At 32.1% G+C, this 23199-nt stretch overlaps 1 protein-coding gene and 1 pseudogene across 1 annotated transcript; both read right to left on the reverse strand.

Moving 5' to 3' along the window:
* Window positions 1–14092: 14092 nt before the first annotated feature.
* LOC126728594 (uncharacterized) lies at window positions 14093–16122 on the reverse strand (annotated as a pseudogene).
* Window positions 16123–17371: 1249 nt separating this feature from the next.
* On the reverse strand, window positions 17372–19559 carry LOC126726791 (beta-amyrin 28-monooxygenase-like). Its single transcript, XM_050432152.1, has 3 exons — window positions 18515–19559; window positions 17985–18172; window positions 17372–17869 (listed from the first exon to the last, which is right to left on the reverse strand). The coding sequence occupies exons 1-3, from the start codon at window positions 19455–19457 to the stop codon at window positions 17573–17575; spliced, it is 1428 nt and encodes a 475-aa protein (XP_050288109.1). The 5' UTR covers window positions 19458–19559; the 3' UTR covers window positions 17372–17572.
* Between the last annotated feature and the right edge of the window lie 3640 nt (window positions 19560–23199).

Below are 23199 nucleotides of genomic sequence, written 5' to 3' on the forward strand. Positions count from 1 at the left end.
CATCATTTGATTTTATTAATTTAATGATGCATAAATTTGAAATTTGTCACTAAATTTTGTCAGGACATATTGTAATTGGCTTGACAAATTTTTGCCTCCTGCAACAGTTAAAAAGTAATTTTTGAAGAAGTTGTGTGTTTGGCTAATACTTTTCAAAATTGTGATTTGAGGTATAAATTACAAGGCGGACAATATAAATGAATATATATATATATATATATATATAATAGAATTTCTTTCATACACATGGTTTCACCTTTCTAATAATAATAATAATAATAATTGTGGGAGGCAAAAATTCTCAAAAAGATTGTAAGAACAATTTATCAACTGATCGATTAGCACAATTTATTTATCAACTGAGCAAGGTGAAAACTCCATAATGGGAAGCTTAAACAACTAATTTATGGAAGTAAGATTGTATTAATATTACAAGTAACAACCATTACACTCTTTTCCAGTGGCACTCGAACTTAAAAATAAAGGAATATCTCATCTCCTATTTTTCCTCTCTCTTCTCTAGTCTTTTTTTTATCCCTTTTTTTGTGTCCCTCTCTTCGTTGCCATCTCCTCTTCATTTATAGGCATTCTTCCTTTCCTTATCCTTCCAACTGGCTTGCCTCTAGTTGGATCTTTTTGGGATATTTTCCCTTCTTCTATTGGTTTCTCCCCTATTCTTATCTTGAGATAGGACTTTTGGAGGGTGTTTGTACTGTTCAGGTTATCTTTATATGCATTTAATGTGGAAAAGATTAGGTAGAGAACCTCTCATTAATGCAGAGGTATACAGTTTTTGTGATCCTTATCCCCTCAGGGAATTTCCCGAGGTATACCTGGTGAGAATGGCGCCTCGGTTTAAAAAATGAAATTGGTTCTCTAGGACCACTTCTTTGTATTCTCTGAGATCATCTATGTTTATTACCTCGGAAGAGAGTTTCAATGTTGGTGGCATATCTCGAACTCCTCGAGAATAATCTGAGGGGACACTTCTCTTTATGATTCATAGAGATGGGCTTAGCCTATCCTTTCTAGTATGAGCTTTCATGCCCTTTGGGCCTCGACCTAGAATTGAATCCACTCCTCATACAATAATAATAATAATTTTTTTAAAATAATCATAATAACAATTATTTTTAATAATAATAACTATTAGTATTTTCATAAATTTTTTATCACTAAATGCATCCAAGTTTTAACTTAAAATCTAATAAATTTTTTCTTTTAAACTCATTTACTCACTAAGCATTAAGTAACATGGAAAAGATACACAACACAATGTAAGTGCAACCATAATTTCGGACTCTTATAAACTTCAAATCAGCATTAGTTGTAATCTAATAAAATTATTTTAGAAAAATTAAATTAAATTGAGAAGTGTTACGTCCACAACATTTTTATAATATTTTCACAAAAAATCCTACGCAATAAATTATTATTGATTCTAATTTGAACCTACCACTAAAATTACTTATTTGTCAATTAGCAATAGCCTGTCACTTAGAATTTTTTGTTAAAATGTTGTAAACATAACATTTCTCAATTAAATAATGCTAAGCTCACAATATTTTCACAACAAATCTTAGGTGACAAGTTACTAATGGTAGCTAAAAAGTGATCTAGTCCAAATGAGAAACAATACAAATATTTGTTGTGAAAATATTGAAGATATAATATTGATTAAATCCACAAATCTTTTCAAGAGAAATCCACTCCACTACCAATAGGTATTTTCTCCAACCAACTAGGTTTCATGCTTTATCATTATCTCCTTTTTATCTCTTTCCTTCTTCACCACTTAACAAAGGATTCAAAGCCCCTAGCCATGGCCGAATGGTTCCATGAACAACCCACCACAGCCACGATTCATTTTATCTCTTTCTTGTTTCAAAATCCCACATACACAAGCAATACCAATTGAAGAAAAGAAGAAGAAAGGGAAACGAATTCCAACCGCACCACAATGAGATTTCTCAAATTTTTGTGAAGAATTCAGGTGCGATTGTAAGATTGAAAGCAATCGTCAGCTTATTTTATTTTACAATCCTTTTATTTTTTTTAATAAAAGGACTTGTTATAAATCTTTTTTTTTTCTAAATAAAAAAGTAGGGTTTTGGTGTGGACTTATTGATCTCACGTCATTTGATGGTAAAAGTAATATTACATGTATCGCAAAGACTTTAACGAGACTATTGTTGTGAGGACAACACATTTGTGTGTTTAGTGTTTTATGATCTAATAGAATATCATCTGTGTGGACAGAAACACACAAATGATGAAAAATATACTCTACTCCCAAGAACCACATAAATTGATATCTTTTTCCATGATATCTTTTTCCAATACTATGTGTGTGTTTGGCATTGATGAATTAAAGTTGCCAACTTATTTTACTATTCAGCTTATTTTTACTATTATTCATGGGTCTCACTACACTTTTTGGTACTATTAATGGGTCTTACTATACTATTTCAACTAACTTTTATCTTTATCTACAGTACTTTCAGCAAAATATGTAGATCACAAACGGACCTTATGTTTGCTAAATTGCTATATTAGCCTGGCCATACAGATTCCAAGACCATTAACAAATATCTTCTTACCAAGTTACCATCCAGGTCACTCAACCAAGTCCTATGCCATATTATTACAAGAAAATTTTAATAACAATTTCTTAGATCAGTTAGATGTTTCTTAAATTCCCCGTCCACTACGTGCCTAATTGGTCAATACACCACAACTATATGGTTTATTGACTAATGTACATCTTTGTGCATAATTAGAAGTTATAACTTCTAAGATCACATCATTGAGTTTAATTGGGGTACACTTAGGGATGGTGTCAAAATTTGGAGTTAGAGAGGTAGGAAAAAAAAAAATATATATATATATATATATATATATAATGAAACTTCAAATAAGTATCCATTTAGTATTAACAAATTGTCAATAAAGACAAAAAAACATACAAAATCATTGTTTATTAATACATTAATGAAAAGGGAATTCAGCCTTTCTTTTCTTTTTTTCTTTTTTTTTGAATTTTTGAAATCATCTATGATTGAATTCGTGCTAATTATCACAATGATGTTCCTTAGCGTCCATAAAAAAATAATCTTTCATTCTGTTGTGAAGGTCAATTTTGATGACATTCGTAACTGAAAATGCTTGCTCTGTAGTTTCTCACTCTCTTCTCTTGGTTAGGCTGCTTAAAAGCTTAGGATATTTTGTGTCTTTGATGTGTGCTTTTGTTGATGGGTGAAGACAAAATTATTTTGTTTAAAATTTTTTAAAGGGCTGGGTTGTTTGTTTTGGATTAAATTGATTGATTAGACTTTTTTTTTTTTTACTTGTAATTTTATTGTTGTTCTAAATTTTTTTGATTGGTTAATTTTGTTTTATATTTTAGATCTATAATTTTTTTTTTATGGCCTTTAAAAGGATTACTAGTATTGTTAGGGGGGGCAAGTGTAATTTTATTGAATCAAATTACTAAAATTAGTGCCTATATATACTAGTATTTAAAAAAAAAAAAAAATTATTTAAGGGGTGCCATTGCCCCCTAGTGCCACAAAATGCTTCCATCCCTGGGTACGCCACCGACATTCTTGATATGGTGGTTATTCTATAAGTACAAAATAGTCAAGGGGTAGGCAAGAGTCGGAGAGTAGAGGAAGGGGTTTGAGCTGTTGCCTACTGTAAGGACTCAATTTGTAACGATCCCAAATTGGTGTATTGGGTTCGAACGTTAAAGACCCAAACAATAAAATTTGTAGAGCGTGGGTGTCCAAGAACTAAGTTAACTCTAAAAGAAAAACGATTAAACCTCACATTTATTGATAGATTAGCACTGATATAACGATCAATTTTTCTTTGAAACAACTTCAGCTCTTTGGTTTCTATGGTTTTCTTCTTAGTACTCTTTGTTTTTTTGATGTCCCGATCCCCTTTCTCAATGATTTCTTTCATGTTATATACTGCCCTTTTGATATCATCTTCACCACACACTTGTAGGTTGGGTTCGGGGGATCTCTTTCTGTCCCATCTAACACCCTCTGGAACCTCCAACCAGTAGCTGTAAGGCTGCTTCATCACTATTCAGGCATTACCTCCACATTAATGCTGCCAGAGAGTTGGTTGAGAGGCAATTAATGCGAAGGCAGCTGTTGTCATAGATATTTGTTTCCCTTTTCTTTCTTACCCTTGGTCCCATATCCCACTTTTAGTGGTAACGTAGCTCCGAAGTATGTTTATAACAAGGTGGCGTTCAGATCGTCCTTGGACTCATATTGCCGAGAAGGATTTTGTCCTCGTACGAATACTGAACTCACCTTACGTGATATCTACTCTTCCTTTCGTTTGGTTACCCTTACAACCTGATTTGGGCCTCCTCGGATAGTTTTATGTCCTTGGATGGGCCACAGGCCCAATTTACACGACTTTAATAATTTATTGATTAACCGACCCCCACACCTACCATAGTAGCAATTCATAAATACTCAAATCATACTCAAAAACTAGTACAATACAATACTGTATGAATTTTACACAAATGTACTTTAGGTTTTTTATTCTTACATATCCACTATTTCATTTCTCTTTTTTTACATATACTTTAGTGGGTTAACATGTGGACATTTCTGCATCAATTAGAGATATGTGTGAAAGTGTGTGAAAGTTTTTTTTTTTTTTTTTTTTTCTTTACCCTTTTACTAAGTATCCATTTGATATAGTTTAAGGTAGGGAGGTAGGGGAAGGGGTTCAGTTGCTGCCATAGCAATTCATAAATATTCTAACCATATTCAAATAAAGGTATAGTATTGTATGAACTTTACATAAATTTACTCTAAGGTTTTGATTCTCATGTATCCATTATTTCACATCTTTGTTTTTTAATATTTACTTTTATGTGCTAAAAAAATGGGTATTTCTGCATCAATTGTAAATATATGTGACATAGTGGATGTGAACAAGTGTGAAATAATATTTTTCTTTTACCTTGTTACTAAATACTCATTTGTTCTCGTTTTTTTTTAAGAGAATATAATATTATGAATTTGGTTAAATCTCTTAAATTATTTTCTTTGATTCTTTTTATAAAAATAGAAGATGAAAAAAAAAAAAAAAAAAAAAAAAAGAGAAAATTACATAGTATTGCGTTTAGATAGATTTGGATCATAAGTTCTTGTTAGGTTACTGATAAAGCCTCTTGTCGTTAAATTAAGAATTTGATTCAAACTTCAACTACCCAAAAACCAATTAATATTTTGACCCAATAAAAAGTTTAAGTTAAAATTTTATTATATCTAAAAATTTATAAATAAAAAAACAACAAAACAAAGAAAAAGAAGAAGAAGAATTTGGATGGAATGGCTTTTTATACTTTTTTTTTTTCAGGAAAAAATAGAAATTTCCATTAAAAATATAGTATTGAAATGAATATAAAAACAAACTAGGCGGAGATTTTTTAATTCAAAGAAAAACCATAAGATTAAAGTTATTATCTTCTAAAAATATATATATATCAACATTGTCCATGTGTTTTTGTTTTTATTTGACACAATAAACAAGGGAGAGGGGTCTTCTCTCAACCCCCGTTCTCGAATCCTTGGACGCATTATTATTATTGTTTATTTTATTTATTTTCAGCAACGGTAGAAAGATTTTATAGATTAGATTAGAATCATCATTGTGTAAAATATTGAATATTCATTAAGAAACTTGGTCCTTCCACTTCGGAAATTTTCTTATGAGGCCCACCTACTTTTCCAACTAAACAACACGGTATGGTACGTTATTAACTCCCTTGACCAGTGGAGGTAACAACTAACAAGTGCATATTAGCTCTTTGTGGAACAAAAACTCAAAACGCAGAAACTGTTCTACCAAAAAAAAAAAAAAAAACGCAGAAACTGTTCTCGTGAGGTCCGGCTTTTTTAGCCTCATCAATCAGGACAAGAATGACCTTAAAAAGATGTGCATGGCCATGGCCTTTCCTATTGCAAATTGCTATATTTTAACTCTAATTCGGTAATTCCACCATGATATCAATAATTCTTATTATTTTACCCAAAAAAATAATTCATTGTATCTTTTCCCTTTTTTTTTTTTTTTTTTTTTGGTAAAAGGCGATTTCATTAAAAAAAACTAAGAGAGCACAAAAGAAATAGGACACAGCCTGGACAGGTAAAACCCCTTACAATCATCCTCATAAACCTTAAGAGTGCTCACAAGCAGGCTCTCATAGGAAACAAATTCAACTTCTTGGCTGATACTCATCCTAACTAAACTGTCTGCACACTAGTTTGCTTCCCAGTAGCAGTGCTTGAAAAGAATCCGGTGAAAACGAGAGATCAGCCATCTGCAGTCGTCCAAAACAAGGGATATTACATTGTTTACATATTGATCATTACTAATAGCATCCACAATAGCCCTTGCATCCAGTTCAACGATGACAGAGACTACGTTGAGATTACAGCATAACATAAGGCCCTCCCTTAGACCCCATAACTCAGCTATAAAGCTGTTTGTGACTCCTCTGCGTCTGGAGAAACCCCCAATCCAAAGCCCATGATCATTCCTTATCACTCCCCCACATCCAGCCACACTCGGATTGCCACACACCGAGCCGTCCGTATTAAGCTTCATCCACCCAGCCAGAGGCTTTTCCCATCGAATTCTCTGAACAATTTTTTGGACCGGTACTCTAGGAGAGGCAATGCAATGGAAGAATTCAATGATTTGGTTAATAATAAGCGAATCCAATTGCGGGTTCAGCCTCTTCCTTTGAAAAACAAAATTATTTCTAGTTTTCCAGACGTTCCAAACAGCAAAAGGGAACCTAATTTTCCACGGCAACCTCATGGATACACTTGTAGCAGCCCCCGTGTCCATATGATTTCCATTCCAATGCAGCCAGTCCAGCAGCCCACTATCCCAAAAAACCCGATTTGCTTCAGTAATACCCAGCTTAGCCCACACCAGCTTAACCCAAGCACAATCACGAAGGGCATGAAGAACTGATTCCGGAGCTTCTTGACAAATGGGGCACAATTCTTCTACACAGACCCCTCTCTTCATAAGACAACTCCTAACCCCAATACTATTATGGGCACACATCCACAGAAAAGTTTTAATTCTAGGGAGGGTATTTGCTTTCCAGATCCAACCAGTACTGAAATCCCCACATTGTATCTTTTCCCATGGAATAAAGTTTCTCTCTAAAGTAGTTTGGAGAGAAACTTTACAAACTCCTCATATATCTTTATATTGAGTGTGAATTTTGAAAATTTAATCGTTAGATTGCTTATTCTTATTATATTCTTTATGCATATAAAATTTCAAGAAAATCAAAGAACAATTACTATATCATCAAACAAATGTTAAAATTTCAAATTTTTATGATCTTAAAAAAAATCAAAGAACAAATATTACTATATCATCAAGAAAATTTCAAGAAAATCAAAGAACAATTACTATATCATCAAACAAATGTTAAAATTTCAAATTTTTATGATCTAAAATTATGTATACAAAATAAGTTTATTGATCGAATAGTAAATAATATTCAATTTGAATGAAATTTGATATGCATGTTAAGAACATAAGGAATATGAAATTCAATGGTTAGATTTTTAAAATTCACACTAAAAAAAAAAATATATGAGAAGTTTGAAATGTTTCTCTCTAAACTAATTTGGAAAAAACTTTGTTCTTTCCCATGTGGAGAGCCAGTGTGACAGAGTGGCTTCGTGCTGCCTTGGCCCACCTTTGATGCGACATAGTTAGAAGCACAAAATAATAATAATAATAATAATTTTAAATTTTTACTGACTCTTATCTACTATTAATAAATCTGTAACAAAAATTCATAATAACAAAGTTAGTAAGTTTTTACTGTTGTCATCAATTATTAACAATATGTTACATCAATCATTATGAAATTTTTGGTCAGTTTTTTTTTGCTTTCACAGACTTCTCTATAGTCACTTATAGATGCAATATATTACCCATCTCCATCTCCATCTCCATCTCCAATTACTAGTGTACTACACCAGAGCCTATCCCATTAGATCAGACCCCACTCAAAATGGTTCCTGAGTTATTGTCCCCCAACTATCGGTCATTAGTGTTGGGACCAGTGATTTCTGAAACTCCTGCAAAAATTGAGCCGCTTGGTGGTGTTGGAATTTTTGTTGGACAATCGCATTATTGGTGTTAGACTAACGGTTGAGTAACTTGAGTTTGTATGAGTATATTTTATTTTTTTGATTAGTATCAATAACTTTGCACTTTCAGCCTATTTTCTTTTCCTTTCCTGGGGAGGTTCACTCTGCCATTTTTTTTTTTTTCTCTGAACGTTGCCTTCTTCCTTTTATTATTATTATTTTATTTTATTTTTTTTAACTAGACATTTTTTTTTGGGACATGATTTTTATTTTTTAATAAATTGGGAGACTGATTTTTTTTTTTTTTTTTGGTTGTTTGTCACTTTTTTGTTCTAATTGACCATCATTTTTAACTAGAATATATGAGTAAATTTATACAAACTCACTTTTTTCATCTTCCTACTTTTCCACTCTCAACCAAATAAAAATAGGAGAAATTAAAATCTTTTCTATCCTCCCACCATTTTCTATCCACTCACTTTTCCACCCCTCCAACCAAACGAACCCTTAAAATCGAGAACCATGTGTTTACCCACGGATAGTCATGAATTGGGTATGGGTCGGATATATATATATATATATATATATCTAACCCAATTAGTTTATCCATAGATACCCAATTACCTTAACCAATTAATACTTATACCCAATTGTTACCAGTTTGTTTATCCACGAATATCTATACCCGACCCCAACCCGATATCTATAAATCACCAAATATGCTAAAAAAACCATTAAATGACCAAAATATTTCCAAAATCTTTAAAATGAGCAAAATACCAATGAAACCTCTAAAATGACCAAAGTACCCTCGATATCTCTAGTTAGAATCACCAAATATGCTCAAAAATCACTAAAATGATCAAAATATCCCCAAAATCTCTAAAATGATAAAATACTTATGAAATCTCTAAAATGACCAAAATACCCTTGAAATCCCTAAAATCACCAAATATGCTCAAAAACAACTAAAAATTACCAAAATATCTCATAAACCTAAAAAAAATGACCGAAATACTCCCAAAACCTAAAAAATGACCAAAGTACCCATGAAACTTAAATATGACCGAAATACACTCAAAACCTAAAAAATTACCAAAATACCCCTGAAAATTAAAAATTACCAAAACACCCCCTAAACCTAAAAATTAACCGAAATACCTCTAAAACCTATAAAATGACTGAAATGCTCCTAAAACCTATAGGATGACAAAAATGCCCCTAAAAGCTATAAGATGTTAAGAATACACCATAAACCTAAAAAATGACCAAAATACCCTCAAACCTATAAAATGACCAAAACACCCATAAACCTTTAAAATGATCAAAATACACCCAAAACCTCTAAAATGACCAAGAATAACCAAAAACCTCTAAAATTACCAAAAATACCCCAAAACCTTAAAAAAGTCCAAAATAACCCTTTACCTCTAAAACGACCAAAATACCCCTCAAAATATCTAAAATGAACAAAATACATTGAAACCTTTAAAATGACCAAAATACCCCTAAACCCGTAAGATGACCAAATACACCTGAAACCTCTAAAATTACCAAAATAGAGGTTTGGGGTATTTTGGTTATTTCGAGGGTATTTTCGTCAAATTAAAGGTTCTAAGAGTATTTCGGTCATTTTGTAGGTTTTGAGGGAATTTCGGTAATTTTTTAGGTTTTAGGATTATTTCGGAAATTTTTTAGATTCAAATGGTATTTCGGTTATTTTTTAGGTTAAGAGGGCATTATTGTCATTTTTTAGGTTTTAGGGGTATTTTGATAATTTTTAGATTTTGGGGCTATTTCAGTAATTTTATAAGTTTTGGAGGTATTTTGGTAATTTTTAGGTTTCAAGGGTATTTCAGTAATTTTTTAGGTTTCAGGGTATGTTGGTTAATTTTTAAATTTTGGGGGTATTTTGGTTTTTTTTAGGCTTAGGGTGTATTTCTATCATCTTATAGGTTTTTGGGGCATTTTTTTCATTTTATAGGTTTTGGAGCTATTTTAGTCATTTTTAGGTTTAGGGGGTATTTTGGACATATTTAGGTTTCAGAGTATTTTGGTCCATTTTTAGGTTTAGGGGGTATTTTGGTCATTTTTATGTTTTGGAGATATTTTTGGTCATTTTTACGTTTTGGAGGTATTTTGGTCATTTTTTAGGTTTACAGGTTATTCTGGTAATTTCTAGTTATCGAGGGGGGTATTTTGGACATTTTTTTAGGTTTCGGGGGTATTTCAGTTATTTTTTATATTTCGACAATTTTTAAGGATTCTATGAGTACTTTGGTCATTTTCAAGTTTCATGGGCAATTTGTTATTTTGATTATTGGGTAATTGGGTGGGTTATGGTTTACTCATAATAATTTGGTTGAATTGGGTCTGGATTAGAAGTAATTAGTTAAATGAGTAATAATAGGTAATATCCAAACCTTACCCATTACCTTCTACCCATGAAGAACCGGGTATTACCCGAAATATTCATATCAAGTAGGGTTGGATATCCATTACCCAATGGGTATGGCCATCAGTATGCATGTTGTCAAATTTTAAAGTACTCGCAAGTGCACGAACCGTACTGAAGTATCGTTTAGCAAAAACGATGTTGAACCCATAGTGACTTGAATGAATGTAGAAAAATTAATCAAATCTTAAAAAAATTAATCCTAATCTAGTTTAATAAAAATTGGTTGTTTGAAATTAAATAAAGTAAGCAAATAATTAAACTAAACAAAGATATAATATAAAGCAAAAAAGAGATGTAAACAATCTAGAGATAGGAATTAAGATTTTGGAATCCGCCTTGTTAATTCATATCAACATATATTTATGATCATTGATTTTTCCCAACTACTACATGATAATCTAGAAATTAATCTTGCTATCATGGAAAATATTCTCATTAAAATCCTTGTTTTAAAAATCAAAAGCATGTTCTTCTTCGCTTCTTAAATATAAAATCAAATCATCAATTGTATCCGTTGACAAACAAATCACAAGAGATATTTTATTTTATAATCAAAAAATAATAAACCAACATTCAATTAATTAAGATAAATCCTAAATCATGAGAAAAACATGATTGAACTCATATCTAGAATCCTATCTTTCTTAATTGAAATGAAGCAAGAACAATTTAAATCATTAAAGAACAACTATTGTGGGAAAAATCAAATCACATAAACAATACTGATAATCCTTAACAAGGTTTCATCCTCAATCTTAATTATAAATTTAGCTATTCATAGTAATTGAAAGAAAACACAAAAATAAAATACCAAGCATTAAACTAGACAAATTATTAAAACTAACAGTCATGGAAGAAAACCAAAGAGGTAGCAGTGACGTATATGTTCAGCCCCTAGCTGTCCTCTGAATTTTGCCCTAAAGAACCTTTAAATAGGTTAAGGAATCCTATTATAAGTTCAATTCCCGTTTGGAGAAAATTTCAGATTTGTATGCTTCACTTAACCAATGATTTTGGCCCATTTAATATCAGAATTCAGACTTTTGGTAAACTACAAAGTTGTAGCCCTTTAAGTTAACTTTCCAACCCAACTTAAATCATCGCGATTGGACATCTAAACCAAATGTTATGTCAAAAATACTAACTGATATGCAGGCTGGAATCCTAATCCTAATCCGAATTGGACTTGGATTTGGTGCAAATTTCATTTGATTCCTGGCTCCAATTGGACTTAAAATTTAATTGGGTTGGCCTTTTTTAACTTCATTATGATCTTTGTAAAAGTAAAGTCCACTAGTTTTCTTCTTTGCATAAATCAACTTATTTAATTCCATTTTCCTACAAAAGACAAATTCACGCAATAAAATTCAATTAAGCATAAAATTAATTATTAAGTATTATTCCAAAGCCAAATATAAAATGCATGAATTAACTCAAAATAAGTATAATAATTCTTTCTAATAATGATATAAATATGCTAAATTAAGTTATTATCAATGCACATCAAATACCCCCAAACCTACATTTTGCTAGTCCTTGAGCAAAACAGATCAAGAGTAAAACAAAACAAAGAAATTAAAAAAAAAATTAAAAAAAAAAATCCTAACTAATCCACTGTCGCTGGAATTTTTGATTGCATTTAGCATATGCAACAAGTCTTTAAACCCCTAGCTTACACTAGTGGACAAGTTATAGTCTCGTGAGGGTTTGCAATGAATATACTCACAAAATTCTAAGAATAAATACTAAAACAAAACGAAGAAAATCAAACAAATTTTTGTTTTTTTTGTTTTTTCTTTCAATTGCCTTTTGCAAAGAGGATTAGTTCAAGTTCAAAAACACTACAAATGCTAAAGAAATTTCTCATGCCATCAAAACTCAATGTGAGTGAAAAATGGTATCCAACCCAAACATACTCTTAGTTTTACAATAATCTTGACTCAAATCTCTATTTGAAAGTATGCTTCAACTCAAATCTTTACAGTGTTATCACTCAACAAATGAAATCACTCTAAAATGGGGTGTAACACTCTCAACAATATATGCGAGCAGAATAATGTAAGCAAAATCAAACACCTCACATATAATTCACATGAAAAACGCTTAATCAAGAAAAAACAAGTAGTCTCATGAAAGGATGCCAAAAAGAATTTGTACCACATTTTTTATTCAGCCATATCAATATTTGAATTATACAATCTTCAAGATCAAATAAGGACATTATTAGGACATAATGTAGGGTAAAAGCAAAGGGAATGAAATAAAAATAGGTGAAGGTAAATAATAAGAAATGTTTTCAAGATTTGTCGGAATGTCAACTCTTTTTGGAATTTCCATTCAACATTTGTTTTTTAAATCTTCTTCTTCAAAGCAATACTCCTTCCTTACATTTCACTTCTCAAAATTTGATGAGAGCCCTTTTTATTTTCTTCTTTTTGACACTTTTCCTTCTTTTTTTTCCTTTTTTTTTCTTTGAATTCTTTCTTCTCTGAATTCTTTCTTCTCTGAATTCTTTGAATTCTCTCACAAACCACCACATTGAAACAAACTGATCAAATTTCATCTTGAAACACTATGGATAAGGGCTTTAAGAAAGAAAGGCTAATTAAAATGCTCAACAGGGTGACTAGCAATAATGTATCAAGAAAGAAAAAGAAAAACACATATATGGCTCAAAGTAGACAAAAATGGCCTAATCTCATCTCTCAAAGACTTGTATAGTTCATTCAACATCAATGACTTCAAAAGATTCAAGACTAGCATAAAAATAAATTATTTTTTCCTGGCCAAAAGAAAGAACAATGAGACTACAACAAGGGAAATATGTTACGCACTTCCAAATGAACTTTAAGATTAGAAACAATAACCATCCAAAAAAAAAAAAAATTATTGGCTCAAAACTCAAAGGGGTTACAGTCTCCACATTGTTATCTTTAAGATTTTTTAATCACTTTTATCCTTCAACAACAAGTTGTGTCTGAGTGGCTACATGTATGTGCAATGAATTAAGCACGAGAGCAGTGAAATTCTTTATTCAAGAGTAGTATAATGAACTTAGAACATAAACCTCAAGCTAGGCAAAAGTTTTTTTTTTTTTTTTTTTTTTTTTTTGGTGCTATTAAACAAAACAAAACAAAACAGAAAGATAGAAATCTATGTACATCCCCCCAAACCTAAACCAAACATTGTCCTTAATGTTAAAAGTGATACTCTCAAATATATGTCTTAAATGAAAAGAGAGCAAAATATGAATATGCAGCATGAGAATCAAGTAGGAAAACTAAGATAAGGAGAAGGAAGAGACGTACCTGAGCAAGCTGATTTATAAATTTTAATTTCTGTCAAATATCAGCTAGAGCAAAAGAAAATAAAACTAAACAAGAAAATAAACACAAAGTCTAATCTAGAAGCAGAAAATAAACAAGAGGAAAAGAAAAAGAAAATGCAAACCTAATAAACACAATTGGGATCAATCCTGATAAACAGGATCATCCAAGAGAACTTCTTCAACTTCTGAAGGCTCAAGTTCTAAAAATGGTTTCAAACATTGGCCATTAACTTTAAACATATCACCATTTTTAGGATTCTCAATCTCAATAGCGCCATGGGGATAAACAGTGTGAACTATGAATGGACCAGTCCATCTAGATTGTAACTTACCTGGGAAGAGATGCAAATGAGAATTATAAAGAAAAACTTTCTGACCTGGATCAAATGATTTTCTCAAGATGTTTTTATCATGAACCCTTTTCATTCGATCCTTATACAATTTGGCACAATTGTATGCATCATTGCGAATTTCCTCCAACTCATTGATTTGGAGTTTCCTTTCAGCACTTGCTTTGCCAAGATCAAAATTTAACCACTTAATAGCCCAATAAGGTCTATGCTCTACGTCAATAGGGAGGTGACAAGCCTTACCATACACAATTCGATAGGGAGACATTCCAATGGGAGTCTTAAATGAAGTACGGTATGCCCACAATCCATCATTGAGTCTTAAAGACCAATCTTTCTGAGTAGGGTTAATTGTTTTCTCCAATATTCTCTTGATTTCCCTATTAGATATCTCTACTTGACCACTTGTCTATGGGTGATAAGGTGTTGCAACCTTATGAGTGATGCCATATTTCTTAATTAGTTGCTCAAAAACTCTATTGCAAGAGTGCTTTCCTCCATCACTAATAATGGCACATTGTGTACCAAACCGTGCAAACACATTCTCTCTCAAAAACTTGACTACAACCTTGTGATCATTAGTTCTACATGCAATGGCCTCAACCCACTTAGAAACATAATTAACAACAACAAGGATGTATAAGTTACCAAAAGAATTAGGAAAAGGACCCATGAAATCAATACCCCCAACATCAAATACCTCAACAATCAAAATAGGATTCAATAGCATCATATTTCTTTTTCCAATACTCCCCAACTTTTGGCATCTCTCACAGGTAGAAAAATATGCATAGGAATCATGAAAAATGGAAGGTCAATAAAATCCACATTGCAAAATCTTGGCAGCAGTCTTTCTTGAACTAAAGTGGCCTCCACAAACATGATCATGACAAAAGGATATAACATTTTGTTGGTCACTCTCAGATATGCATCTCCTAATTATTTGATCAAAACAGTAATTAACAAGTATGGATCATCCCAAAAGAAATACTTAACCTCAGCCGGAAATTTAGACCTATCTTGTTTAGTCCAATGCAAAGGCATTTGATTAGTGACAAGACAATTTGCAATATCGGCATACCAAGGTCTCTAGGATACATGCAGCAACTGCTCATTAGGGAAAGATTCAAAAATAGGTAAACTGTCATCAATGTGCTCTATGATTAATTTAGACAAATGGTCAGCTACTACATTTTCGGATCCCTTCTTATCCCGAATCTCAAGATCAAATTCTTGTAACAATAAAATCCATCGGATAAGTTGAGCTTTAGCATCTTTTTTGGAGAAAAGATACTTCAGTGCAACATGATCCGAATAAATTAAGACCTTAGACCCCAACAAATGGGACCTAAATTTATCTAAGGCAAAAAAAAATGCTAGCAACTCCTTTTCTGTTGTAAAGTAGTTCATTTAAGCATCATTTAGAGTCTTACTAGCATAATAAATCACATGGGGAACCTTTCCAACCCACTGTCCTAAAACAGCACCAATTGCATAATCAGAGGCATCACACATAATCTCAAAAGGCACTTTCCAATCAAGTGGTTGAATGATAGGTGCAGAAGTCAACTTAGCTTTTAGTCTCTTAAATGCACGGAGACACTCATCATCAAACACAAATGGGGCATCTTTGGCAAGTAAATTGCATAAGGGCCTTGAGATTTTACTAAAATCCATGATGAACCTTCGATAGAATCCTGCATGACCCAAAAATGATCTAATTTCCTTAACAAGGTTAGAAATCAAATCAATTTTAGCCTTATCAACCTCAATACTACTTTTTGATATGACATGCCCAAGAACAATTCCCTTTCTCACCATAAAATGACATTTCTCCCAATTAAGAACAAGATTCTTTTCCTTACACCACTCTAACACTAAGGATAGGTGGTGCAAACATTCTTCAAAAGTGGACTCAAATACTAAAATGTCATCCATAAATACCTCCAAAAATCGGCCCACCATATAAGAAAAAATACTTATCATGCACCTCTGAAATGTACTAGGAGCATTACATAAACCAAATGGCATGCAACAGTAGGCAAATGTCCCAAAGGGGCATGTGAAGGTAGTCTTTTCTTGATCTTTTAGTGCAATGGGAATTTGATTATATCCAGAATATCCATCAAGAAAACAACAATAAACATGACCAGCTAACCTTTCCAACATTTGGTCTATAAAAGGAAGAGGAAAATGATCTTTTCTTGTCATGGCATTCAACTTACGGTAATCAATGCATACTCTCCATCCCGTTTGCACACGAGTTGGGACTAACTGATCATCCTCATTCTTGACAACTGTTATGCCAAATTTCTTTGGTACAACTTGAACTGGACTCACCCATTACTATCAGAAATTGGGTAAATAATACCTACATCCAAAAGCTTCAAAACTTCAGATCAAATACACACAAACCAAATACAATGTCATTTGCCTTCAATCTTTCATCGACACCTACCTAGCACTAACATTATTGTTTCATCTAATCTTAACCCGTATGAGTTGGTTAGAACCAAGAAAGGGGAGCTTGCATTTTATATTGAGTGGCAACAACAATTACGATTTTTATGTTAATGCTGGACATTGTGGATTCATAGATTTTGTAAATGATGTGGTTAACTATGGGTGTTTGGGATGTATATTTTGTTGTTTCATCTAATCTTAACCCATATGAGTTGGCTAGAACCAAGGAAAGGGAGCTTGCATTTTATATTGAGTGGCAACAACAATTACGATTTTTATGTTAATGCTGGACGTTGTGGATTCGTAGATTTTGTAAATGATGTGATTGACTGTGGGTGTTTGGAATGTGTATTTTGTTTTAGAATTATGGAGAATGAGAAAGACACATTCTATATCAACTTTTATTCTATAATATTCCTCCAAAGTTGTTGTTGTGTTTTTTTTCAATTGAATAATTATACTTATTACTTTTTATGATGAACTCATTACTAATAAAGTTTTATAACAATTATGTTATAATATATATATATATATATATAACATATTTCAAACTATCTTACATAAGATATTACAACATTATCCGTGTATCGCACAAAAAACTTACTAGTTTAATGATAATGGCAATAGACAAATATCTTTTATTTGAGGGTTTTATGCCAAAAATTACAAAAGTAACTGTAGTGCCCACATGCCGCATTCATTTGGAGTGTACTAAACAGACTTCAAATTAAGGTGTTTATATGAAATTAAATAACTCCAATAGCATAAGAAATATTTCTTTTTTACACAAATTAAAAGAGCAATATTTTTAGTGACTTCGAAGACGAATTGGAAGTCCTTTCTCCGGAGTTGGCATCATGTCACCTATAATCTTCTCTTCAGGATGGAGCACCTCCCATTTAAACTTCTTCACCACATTGTGAACAAAAGTGAGAATTGCTAGGCGAGCATACTCTTTCCCTGGGCACATACGAGGTCCGCCACCGAATGGAACAAATGTGAACGGTGGAAATGTATTAGAATCCTCATACCTTGACGGGTCAAACTTTTCTGGCTCAGGAAAGAACTCTGGGTTCTTATTTGTTGTACTCACTGTCCAATATACCTGCCAAAAATAATATAATATTATATACATGTGGAATATATCATTCCTAGGCCCATTACATGTTAGTTACATTCGCATCAACATTATAAATAATAGTCCAAATTCATGTACGTACCTTCCACCCCTTTGGAACCGTGTAACCAGCGTAGGTAAAATCAGTTAGGACTTCCCTGAAAGTACCCTGAAGTGGTGGTGTGAGCCTCATCACTTCATATATCACATTCCATGAATACTTCATTTTCTGTATGTCATCCCACTCCAACAAGTCTCCAGGATTTTTGGCAGCTGACACCTCTAATTGCTCTAGTTTCATAAATTTCAGTAAAAAAACACAATCCATTAGTAGTTATATGAGTATTTTTTCAAATAGTTTTTTTTTTTATAAACGTAATTGCTTCTATATATAGTTTTATTTTTATTTTTTAAAATCTTAATGTAATTCTATTGTGATTAACCAACTTTTAGCAAGAAAGGAATCATGTAAGTTATTGTTGTTACTTGATCTCATCCTTTATAAGGAGAATCAAGATTCGAATTCCCTTCCTCCACTAATAATTATCTTATGGGACCTTCAGCAAATGTTGTTGAATTAAAAAAAGGCACTTGAGTAGGAAAATTAAAAAGAAGAAAAGATAAAGTGGGTACCAGCTAGGATTTTCTCATAGATTTCGGGTCTCTCTCCAACGTATTTCATGAAGAAAGTCATGGCAGTAGCCACAGTGCTATACCCAGCAACAATCAAACCCATAATCTTATCAGCAACTTCAGCCTCTGGCATGTACTTCCCGGATGGATCAGTAACAACAATCATGTGTGACAATATGTCCTGCATAGGTTGTCCTGATGCAATAGCAGACTTCTTCTCCTGAATAACACTCCTTAGCTCCTTTCTGATTGCCGCAGCAGCTTTGTTTGCTTTGTAAAATATAGTTCCTGGAAACTTCACTGGAATTGAATGCAACCCAACTGTAATATCATCAAAATTGTTAACAAGTCTAGCAATTCGCTCAGGATCCTCAGTGCCCAGAAAAAATCTACAAGCAAGACTCAAAGTTAGAGTCTTGGCAAGGGGGAAGGCCTTGACTACATCATTTCCTTCCCAATAACTTTGCATTTGTTGCTGTGTGATGGAGTCCATTTTCCCCAAGTACCTCACCAATGCTTCGGGCTTCAAAAACCCAGGTGACCTTAAGATTTTGGACTCAGCATCGCGAGAGGTTTGGACTGGAGCAGCTGTTTGCGTTTGGTAAGAACGGAATATCTTTTGCATAGAATGAGGACGAAATGCAGTGAAGAGCTTTTGCTCGTTGGAGAACAAGAATTTGTGTCCACTTGGCCCACATATGACTACTGTTTCCTCACCAAGAATCTTGGTCTTGAATATATCAGGGTTGTACTTCTTCATCCTATCAAACACAAACTTCTCTGGCTTCCCAAATAGGAACTCAAGGGTTTCACCCATGATAGGCCATCCAAAGCTCCCTGGTGCCAGGTTTTTGTGACCATTGTTGGACTTCCTTGTGAAAGCCAAGATGGAAAAAGCAAGAACTACAGGGATCAAACATAGGATTAAGAGGAATGCAGCCATTGTTGTTGTTATCAAGTGAGTAATCTGTGATTAGTGAGTTGGGCAGGGTATGATACTTTGTTTTATAGTGGGCGCACCTATTTGTATATAATTCCAAAAGGTATGATACTTTGTTTTATAGTGGGCGCACCTATTTGTATATAATTCCATAATTTTTTTTTAGTCGACCCCGTATTTCCCACGCCTAGAGTCGTCAATTTTGAATAATGACCCAAAGCCACTAATCAATGAAGACGAGACTTTTGATTTATGGGGGGGGTTTCATATTTACAGGTTTTTGAACTGGTGGGAACAAGAGAAGCCTCAACAAACAAACAAAAAATAAAATAAAATAGCAAAGTAAGGTGGGTTGTTTCACCTAAATAAACTTCTATTGGTTGCAACCACAAATATCTACCAGTTATGAGATCAATACTATCCGATGTCTAAGCTCACATAAAATGTCTCAATTTGTGTCACAACTATTCACGTGGCAAATTATGAATGGTGGATCTATATAAAAGTGACAGATAACTAATCACAATCTAAGTCATAAAATAATTGTGACCAAAATTATGATATTTTATGTGGTACTAGAACACTCATTGTGAAATGCTAAATTTTAACATTCTAAAACTCCAAATCACAAAAAGAAAACCCCAAGAACCGGGTTTTTGTATCCAAAAGATAAAGGATAAAATGCACAAACATGTCCAGTTGACCACGCATCACCTGAAATAATGTTACTTATGAACCTGGTTCTAATTTCAGTTTAAAATCTAACTTTTTTTTTATTTTAATAAACGGACTTTATATATATATATATATATATATATATATATATAAATTTCTGAATAAAAAAGTGAGTTTTTAGTGTGGATTTATCGATCTCACGTCACATGACGGTAAAAATAATACTACATGTACCACCAAAATCTTGATGGAACTATTATTGTGAAGACAACACATTTGTGTGTTTAGTGCTTTATGATCTAAAAGCACATCCTCTATGCGGAAAGAAACACACAAAAGATGAATAATGTACTCTGCCCCTCGTGACCACATAAATTGAACTCTTTTACCAATACTATGTTTGCTAAATTGCTATTTTATCCTCACCATACATCTTCCAAAGCCATTCACAAATATCTTCTTACCATTCACAAATATCTTCTTACCATTCAGGTTACTCAACCAAGTCCAATGCCTTTCCCTCTCCTTTGTGTGTGAGTTTGTTTCAAAAAAAAAAAAGTCCAATGCTATATTATTACAAGAAAATTTTAATAACAATTTCTTAGATGTTTCTTAAATTCCCCATTCACTACGTGGCCAATTGTCCAATACACCACAACTATGTGAATTATTGACTAATACACTTCTTTGTGTATAATTAGAAGTTATAACTTCTAAGATCACTTGATTTAGTTTAATTGGGGTATGCCATTGGCAATCTTGGCATGATAGTTACTCCCTAAGTATAAAATAGTCAAGGGATGGGCAAGGGTATGAGAGTAGAGGAAGGGGTTCGAGTTGCCGCAGTAACAATTCATAAATACTCCAACCATACTTAAAAACTGATACAATATAGTATGAACTTTACACAAATTTTAGGGTTTTGATTCTCACATATCCACTATTTCACATCTCATTTTTTATATATACTTTATGTGTTAAAATGTGGACATTTTCGCATCAATTAGAGACGTATGAAAGAGTGTGAAAGATTTTCCTTTCCTTTTTCCCTTACCCTTTTACTAAATACTCATGAGGTATAGTTTATTTTAAAGTTCATTAAAAATGAGTTGTTTAAAAAAGTTATTTGTGGAAAAAATAAAGAAGAAAAAAGAGGGTAGGGGGTAAGGGTAGGGGAAGGGGTTTAGATGTTGTTGCAACAATTCATAAATATTCTAACCATATTCAAATAAAGGTATAGTATCGTACAAACTTTACATAAATTTATTTTAAAGTTTTGATTTTCACACATCCACTATTTCACATATCTTTTTTCACATCTACATTTATGTGTAAAAAATTAGATATTTTTGGCATCAATTATGAATATATGTTAAATAGTGGATACAAATGTGTGAAAAAATATTTTTCCTTTACCTTGTTACTAAATACTCATTTGATATAGTTTATTTTTAAAGTTCTTTGAAATTTAGCTGTTTAAAAAAGGTTATTTCTAGAAAAAAAAAAAGGGAATTTCAAAACAGTAAAAGAAAAGAAAATGGTTTGTGATTTTGTTCTAGCTTCTTCTTTTTTATTTTTCTTTTTTTCTTTAGAGAATATAAGATTTTGAATTTGGTTAAATCTCTTAAATTTGTTTCTTGGATTTTGTTTTTAATAAAAATAGAAGATGAAAGAAAAAAAGGGAGAGAATTACATATATAGTACTACTTTAGATAAATTTGGATGATGAGTACTTATTAATTTAACTGATAAAATCTTTTATTATGAAATTGGGGATCTAGTTCAAACTTCAACTATTCTGAAAACCAATTAATGTTTTAGTCCAATGATAACCATAGGGTTAAAATTTTATTATATCTAAAAATTATAAATAAATAAAAACAACAACAATAACAAAGAAGAAGAAAATGAATTTGGGTGGAATGGCTTTTTTTTTTTTTTTTCGGATAAAATTGAAATGACCATTAAAAATATAGTATAAAATGAATATAAAAACAAACTAGGTGTAAATTTTTTAATTTATACCAAAGAATCATAAGATTAAATTTATTAGCTTCTAAAAAAAAATATTAAAGTTATTCATGTGGTGTTGTTTTTATTGGACACAATAAACAACGGGGTGGGTCTTCACAACCCTCGTAATCGCATTCGTATCCTTGATCTCATTATTATTATTTTTTTTTTTTTTTTTTTTAGTAGCAGTGGGTCAAATTTTTTGTTTTCACACAGATTTCTCCATAGTCACTTATTGCTGCAATAAATTGCCCATCCCCATCTCCACCTCCAATTACTAGTTTCCTGAGTTATTGTCCCTTCACTATTGGTCATTTGTGACGGGACTTGTGATTTCTGAATATCCTGCAAAAATTGAGCAGCTTGGTGTTGGAATTTTTGTTCAACAATCGCATTATTGGTGTTAGACTAACTAACGGTTGAGTTTGTATGGGTGTATTGTATTTTTTGATGGATCAATAACTTCACACTTTATTAAGCCATTCAATTTTTAAAGTCTGATTCTCAAAAAATAAGTTTTAGTGTCCAAAACCATGTGCCCGAGTCTACCCAATGCTAAACTGAGTGAGATGAACATCAAACCCAAGTTTTTGTTAAGAGTTAAAGACAAATTATTGTCTCCATTTTCCTTGAAAAGAGAAAAAAGTGATAAATTGTGAACTTCCTTGAAGTTTTGGATAGAAACTGTTCTACAATACATGCCTTATTTCCGTTTCATATTGTTTTTTTAATATAAATAAGCGGTATGTTAACTTTTAATCAGACTATTTCACTTTATGTCTATAAAACACTATAGAAATAATATGAACAAATAGTGTGGCAAATAGAATTTGAGACATACAAATTTACAACATTTCTTCAGGTTCAGTATTGCCCTCAAATTGAACTTCTTCATTTCTTTTTGAATATAAGCTAGACAGTACAATTTTTTTTTTTCTTTTTGTATTTGGTCAAAAAAAAAGGGAATGGGAACCACAATAACAATATTAAACAATTCAATTGATTGTCTGATAGAAATCAAATCTGGAATGTGAATCAGAGTAAAAGCAGAATGGAA

This window comes from Quercus robur, chromosome 5 (assembly GCF_932294415.1).
Source record: "Quercus robur chromosome 5, dhQueRobu3.1, whole genome shotgun sequence".
NCBI lineage: Eukaryota > Viridiplantae > Streptophyta > Magnoliopsida > Fagales > Fagaceae > Quercus > Quercus robur.